The sequence below is a fragment of the Populus euphratica genome, unplaced genomic scaffold (assembly GCF_000495115.2).
Source record: "Populus euphratica unplaced genomic scaffold, PopEup_1.0 scaffold2.1, whole genome shotgun sequence".
Taxonomy (NCBI): domain Eukaryota; kingdom Viridiplantae; phylum Streptophyta; class Magnoliopsida; order Malpighiales; family Salicaceae; genus Populus; species Populus euphratica.
Window position 1 is genome coordinate 2,542,635 of NW_011499846.1, and position 7,699 is coordinate 2,550,333.

Genomic DNA, 7,699 nt, shown 5'->3' on the forward strand with positions numbered 1-7,699 from the left:
CAATTTATTGACTAACATATATATTTTAATTCATTATATTATATTAAATACGGACATCATATTTTCATTTCTCGAGCAACTGATATTATAATACTAGAAAATATATTTGATGAATCAATATATTTTGAAAAAATAAATTTTAGCCTAAAATTGTTTAAAAGGCTGTAATAACTTAACAATAGATGAGTGAAGTTTATGTCTATATATAACATATTTAGACGTGAGAAAAAAACCAAATCTAAATGCATGGATCTAACTCATTTCCAAGCCCAATTTCTTTGAGCATGGTTAAGAGTTTGTTCCGAGCATGCATAGCTTTGTTAAGCTACCAGACTTAATGCTTTTAGAACATCCTCGGTATTCATATATATATTCTTTTTTAAATAAAAAACTTGAGATTCTATCGCATGATTTTGAGCCAGTCATTGTACAGATCGCTTATGATTGCCAGACGTTCTTTGGCTGGATTCTTGAACGAAAGTGATATTCATTATGAAAGAGAAAGTAAAGCTTGATGTGCCAACACAAATATCTAAGAGATGCTAATAACTCAAATTCTGATTTTCCAATAAAAAGGTTGTCTTTTTCGAAGGAAAATAAAGTTATACAAAGACTCACGAGCATGGTCTTTATGGTAATTTCACCAACTTTATCTTCAAAACCCAACCAAGCAGAATCCCAAGAAACCAAAACCTCTCTGCTGAACAGTCGACGCTCAGTCCCCTAAACCCGAAGCAAAAATGCTTCTCCAACCTGCCCTTCACCACCATAAGGTCTCCCTCTCATCATCCATCTCCTACTCTCACTCTGTCCCATGGAGAAATCCCAAATCTACCCTCCATCAAACTGTAAACTACAAGAAACTCCCAGTAATCATATGCTCGATATCACAAATCCACAATTATGGAACAGTGGACTATGAGAGAAGACCAATGATAAAATGGAATGGTATTTACAGGAGGATTTCATTGATGGAGAATCCTGAACTGGGTTCTGGCAGTGTGTTGAATCAGTGGGAAAATGAAGGAAAAAGGCTTACAAAATGGGAACTTTGTAGGGTTGTTAAGGAGTTGAGGAAGTATAAGAGGTACCAGCAAGCTCTTGAGGTAACAACATGAATAAATGGTTCATTTGGGTGTTTATATATGTGTTTTTGAATCTTGGGTTTTTGTTTTTGAGCTTAAGATTGTGGCTTTTGTTAGCGGGTATAGAATTTATGAGTATTGAATTTCTCAAGTTAGGTTCTTTTAGAGTGGTTTGAATTTGATTTCTTTTGTTTCTTTTCTTGAATTTGGACATGTATTTGATTTTTTTTTTTTTTGAGTTGTTCAATGAGTAGTTTATCTGCTAGAGCTACTAGGGTTGGCATTTGGTTGATATTTTGAGTTTGTTACAGTTCATGGGCGTTTGGTTTTTGCAGATGATCGTTGTTCTTTAGGTTGCTAATTGAAACTTTTGAATCTGGTATGTTTGGTATAGTTTAAGCTGATAGAATCATATTCACCAGTTGCCGTTTTACGAATTTGCTTGCAAGGAAGATGGAATTTGGGTTTCATTGATTCTTAAGATCATGTTTCAAATCAATTGGGTTTTTAATTTTTTTTTGTTGCATGGAGAATGTAGACTATAGTGTATTGATCTTTACTCTTTAAACCGTGTATGCTCTAAACTTCAAAGCTATTTTTTGTCCTGTAGGTCTATGATTGGATGAAAAACAGACAAGAGAGGTTTAGATTATCGCCTAGTGATGCTGCAATTCAATTAGACCTTATTGCCAAAGTACGTGGGGTTTCTACTGCTGAAGATTTTTTCCTAAGTCTCCCCAACACTTTCAAAGATAGGAGGGTATACGGAGCTTTGCTGAATGCTTATGTGCAAAACAGAATGAGAGAAAAAGCAGAAACTTTGTTTGATGAAATGAGAGATAAAGGTTATGTTACGCATGCACTTCCATTTAATGTGACTATGACTCTCTATATGAACATCAAGGAATACGATAAAGTCGACTTGATGATTTCAGAAATGAATGAGAAAAACATCAAGCTTGATATATATTCGTACAATATCTGGTTATCATCTTGTGGATCACAAGGATCTGCTGATAAGATGGAACGGGTATATGAGCAAATGAAATCGGATAGGTCCATTAATCCCAATTGGACAACTTTTAGCACGATGGCTACCATGTACATTAAGATGGGACAGTTTGAAAAGGCTGAAGATTGCTTGAGGAGGGTTGAGAGTAGAATCACAGGTCGAGATCGGATACCTTATCACTATCTCCTTTCTCTTTATGGAAATGTTGGTAACAAAGAAGAGGTTTATCGTGTATGGAATATTTACAAATCTATTTTTCCCAGTATTCCAAATTTGGGTTACCATGCTATGATCTCATCTCTGGTTCGGATGGATGACATTGAAGGGGCAGAAAAGATTTATGAGGAATGGCTATCAATTAAGACATCTTATGATCCAAGAATAGCGAATCTTTTTATAGCTGCTTATGTTTATCAGGGAAATTTGGATGAAGCTAAGAGGTTTTTTGACCATATGCTTGAAGAAGGAGGAAAGCCGAATTCAAATACATGGGAAATTCTTGCTCAAGGACACATTTCAGAAAGGAGAACATCTGAGGCTTTGTCTTGCTTGAAGGAAGCTTTTGTTACTCCAGGATCAAAGAGTTGGAAGCCAAATCCTGCAAATGTAACTTCCTTCTTTAAGCTTTGCGAGGAAGAAGCTGACATGGCAAATAAGGAAGCTTTAGAGGGTTTTTTGAGGCAGTCAGGACATCTTAAAGATAAAGCATATGCATCACTCTTAGGCATGCCTGTTACTGGTGATGAGCTATCAACAAAGGAAGACAGAACTGGCGACCAGATTGACAACGAGGAAAATGACGATGATGATGGTGCTGAGATGCTAGTCAGCCATTTGCAGGGTAGTCTGTAACAACTCCATTGCGTGCTTCTATATGGAGGAAGTTGTTTGTTTTAGACCTTGTGTTGCTGAGCAGATTTTACCAGAACTTTCGCTCACAACCTGCATTACTTCGCCGCAGCATCACCTGCCAAGTTTATGAGTCCTGCCAGCCGTGACCAGGAATTTGAAACTTGAAAGTTCTGGTGTGGCATAATATTTATTTATACAATGTTTGTCCTCAAATATATGCTCAGCTTAGGAATGAATGCTCTTGACTTCTTGTAATTAACGGCTGTAAGCCATCTCCAATTCAGCAATTATAAGTTTTTGTTACCCTTTGTGGAGTTCAGGCACTAAAGGCGTCCTCCATAATCCAGAATTAAATTTCATTTCCGTCCCTATGCTTTTGACTTGAACATAATTTAATCCCTAAATTACGTACTAGTTATTGGATATCAGTATTGGTTACGAGAGTGTACTTGAGAGAAAGATAACAGTTGTTTTTTAATGTTTTTTTGGCTTGGAAACATAAAAAATAATAATATATATTTTTATTTTTAAAAAATTATTTTTGATATGAATATATGAAAATATCTAAAAATATAAAAAATTAATTTTAAAAAATGTCTTTAACCACGTTTCTAAACGCCATTTAAATACATGACCAATGGAGTTTGCAAGCAACATGAAACGTTTTTTATTTTTCCTTCTTTTTGGTGTTTTAGCGGTCAGCTGAATATCAAGCTCAGAAGCACAGGAGCTCGGAGCCTCAAAGCCAAGTCCATTAGTTCTAATCCCACTACTGGGGTATCAGTCTATCAGGCCCACTCCAACACTTCAATACATTGTAGCCCAGCATACTACACACGCCCAAAACAGAGGATCCCGTAGACGCCGACCCTGATTTCGTGGTTTGGTTTAGTGGAAATGATGGTGATTTCACGCCTGGTAGTTGTTTTTTAATTTTTTTTGAAAAACAAATATTAAAAAAATATTTTTTTAATTTTTTAAAATTATTTTTTTATTAAGACATTAAAAAGATACGAAAACACAAAAAAAAAAAAATTAAAATACAAAAATAAACATGGATATTTGCCTGTTTTTCTTCTCTCCATCAATTAAACTTTAGCAAACAGTAACAAAATAAAAATGTGTAATTAATATTGTAGTCATAAATAAACCTTTGAAGCCTCTTTTATTTCCCCTATGTTGAAAACACATCTTTAACCGCTTAAAATGGTGAAAAACATTAGGCTATAAACAAAAAAAAAAAAAAAAACAAGAACAGGTATATTTAATTTTCTGTTAGGATTAAATTCATTAAATGATGTGATAAGCACATGATTGATGATTTATTAATTAATATATTTTATAATTCTATTACATTACTAAATGATGGTATGGAAAGACTCATGTTCTATGATTCAAAACCTTTTCATAAGACAAATGCCACATCATTTAATAAAAGAAAAATTGTAAGAAAATTAATTACCCCTTACATCATCCAAACAAGAACGAGTGTGGTTAAAAACTAGCTTGTTCAAATTGGTCAAATAATTAAAACTTAAAACTCTTTGAAAATGAAAAACTCCTTCAGGAAAATCATGTTTTCTTTGCTTCAAAACCTGACAGTGTAACCCCACTTATTTATGCTGCCAAAATTTAACAGCAAATTGTCAGGCTTTCATTTTCATCGATGCATGCACCATTGTCATTTCATGGCCCTACTCCCGTTCGTTGGAGGGCAAAATAAGAACTCAAGCTCCACGATCTAGCTAGCATGTAAACATGTTTTCTTGTCAAATTCTAGATATTCAACATCCATTTAAATTGGATTTTTAATCGAGTTTAATATTATTTATACGATATTTATTATCTATAAGATAATTATATAAAAAAACACTCATCCATCTAAATAAGCCTAAGGGGTAAAATGATCATGGAAGCTTGTGATATCATGTTAACGACACTAGAGGCTTTTGGATCTTAATTAGCTACTTGACAAAATAAGACGTCGGTGGCAAGTACCAGTGCTTGAAATTAAAAACAAGATGCACCACACCGTTTCGAACATGCTCCACGAGTCAACAATTGTTCTTCAAGTCGTTCTCTATGGTTCACTGCGTCCTTGGAAATTTTTTACAATAATCATGGAGTGATTAACGCTATTTTATTAGTTTCTTTTTAAATCTATTTTCTAAAAAATATCAGCTCAAAAATATTAGGTTACTCATCAAACCATGATCTTGCAGATTGGTTCCATCCTTGCTTATCTGGCCGCCACATTACCAGCTATAAACTGACTTATCAAACCACTTTTGAAACGAGGATGTGGCCAGCATTTCGTTGGTTTATATTCAGAATCATGGGGTTAAGCTTATTCCTTGATGCATGAGAGCTTATCATTAGTACTTAATTGACATTAGTACCGTGAAAGATCATATTCAACAATCTGGTATATATAGAAGACTGGAGACCCACAGCAATGCAATGGATAGGGGATATTGGTCTTATTAATGTCGTTCTCCTTTTTCTTTTTCTTTTTCTTTTGAATTTCTTAGTGTAAGGCATTTCTTCATTACAATTTTTGTGGTGGCGAATTATGGTGGCAGCAGCACAGTAGGCTGGCTCACATGGAATAGCACATGGGCGAGGAAGACGCAAAACAGATCCCTTTTTAGAGATGTTGATGTATACAATTCGAGAGAGTTGTCTTACGAAGACATATGCTTTGCTCTTGTTTCACTCCAAGCAAAACATGCTTCCAGCTTGGCATTTGGCATTTGCTTACTTTCCAAATTAATCCCTTGATGACAATTCAAACATTTGATCTAGTGTTGGATTTCATGTTCTAGCTAGCTAGCACGTCGTTTGATGCGGAGGATATTCCCACCGAACTCAATTTCAGATGTGTCTATATATATCGTACTACATTTTTAATTTTGTGATCTCAAAATGAGTTTGGTAAGGTATGGATATGAAAATTACTGCTAATAAATTAATCAATTTTGGACGAAATGCATGAGACAAAAATCTTTTAAACTCCATTCTTAAGAACTAAGCCATATAAAAATTGTGTTTTTACGTGGAATCTTTCTCATGAAAAGAAAATCCAGTTACAATCCAAGCAAGTTAAAGTGAATTAATTTTCCATTTTTTTGCCATAAAAAAATTTCGAACATCTGGAAAACTTTTGAGGAAGGAGAACGTAAGTGTTAATTAAGACACAAGCTAATTTTGTAAGCTAACTTTATCTTAAAAACCTTTTATTTTATAGGATAGTCGGTTGGAAAATGCTCTGGAAAAGACAAAGAAGAGGGTGTATCTGTACTGCAGCCTGTCCTAAACAGCCCTTTTGTTTCCAAAACCATGCAACAGAGTAATTTTCAGCTAACATAGTAAAACCTATAGCTCTAGCTCTAGCCTCCGTTTATTTATTTTCGAGCGGTATGCATGTGTTTTGTATTTAAAAATATGTAGCATTGAATTTTTTCAAACCGAAATCATAAAAACTATTGTAATATCAAGCAAATTATCAGTGATTTGGCCTTAATTTTGAGAAAAAACAAGTAAATATTGCCAAGTGTTAGTGCTGGATATAATGCGAGGTTACTAACTGGTTAAAGTTAAAAAAGATTAATCTTATAGTATTTAATTTATGCTCTGTCCAGCTTCATAGAAATCAATTTGACAGCTCTATTTTAGCGTTTCCATTGATGTGGGTCAATTAAGCTGATGAATAGCCGAATTAACTGTAGATTTTTTTGTAAAGTTGTACATGCATGTATTTGATCTATCATCTATCATTACAACCACAGCCATCAAATCTCTACAAGTCAATGAATCCAAGCCAAACCCAACCACAAACCTGCGGCCGGTATCCAAAGATTTCGTTTTCTGTCAAGCTTGTGGACAAGTTGAAGCCACTAGCTAGCTAGCTAGGTATCCCTTAATTTTGCTAGTAGCGGAACTATAAGCCTTGAGATTCTAAGAGCTGGCTGGCCTAGCGATTGATACCCTTTTCGTACAAAACATGAGATGTTCAAGCCAGGAAAAGCCAAAGGATTCCATTAATTCCCACAAATATCCTGACCAAGATTTCTGATCTCTAAATCTGCGTTATATGTTTTTAATTGAGAAAACAAAAGCTAGCAATATAAGCAGCATCTGCTAATGCCATGAACTAATACAACAAATCCATGTCATGTCACCTTATTGTGTAGATTGCAGAATCAAAACACATGCAAGATCTCTCAAAACGCGGGACCCTTAAATTTTTATGATCGCACAATATTTTCCACATGTAATCACATGATGGGATGGCTTGCCCATCACTATTCTCACACTAAAGATCACCAAAATAAAACCCCAAGTCCTCTTTCAACAAATAAAGAAAAAAAACAAAGAAAGAGATATACTAAACAACTTACAAAAATGAATAGAAATAGTTAAGACTATATCTCATAAAACCTCGAGCCAACTTGGTGATTCAAAACATGGTTTGAATTTGTTGTATAAATCTTAAATCTTAAAAAAATAATCACGATATTTCAAAATATCTATAAGTATCATATAATTTGTTAAATATTTATAAAATTAAAATGAAAAAGAAAAAAATAATCCAATATCGAACACCTTCAGCTTGTTCCCTCTCTATCAAATTAAGTTTGAAATTAAAATAACCATCATTAACCCAACTCAAATCCAAGAACTTTAAAAAGGATACAAAAGGCCAAAGTCCACTAATGAATAAGGACATAGAAGTCATAGTTTAAAAAAC

At 34.1% G+C, this 7,699-nt stretch overlaps 1 protein-coding gene across 1 annotated transcript; it reads left to right on the top strand.

Moving 5' to 3' along the window:
- Window positions 1–583: 583 nt before the first annotated feature.
- LOC105131265 (pentatricopeptide repeat-containing protein At1g02150-like) lies at window positions 584–3,312 on the top strand. Its single transcript, XM_011034170.1, has 2 exons — window positions 584–1,106; window positions 1,696–3,312. Exons 1-2 carry the CDS (start codon window positions 741–743, stop codon window positions 2,947–2,949), a joined length of 1,620 nt encoding a protein of 539 aa, XP_011032472.1. The 5' UTR covers window positions 584–740; the 3' UTR covers window positions 2,950–3,312.
- Window positions 3,313–7,699: the final 4,387 nt, after the last annotated feature.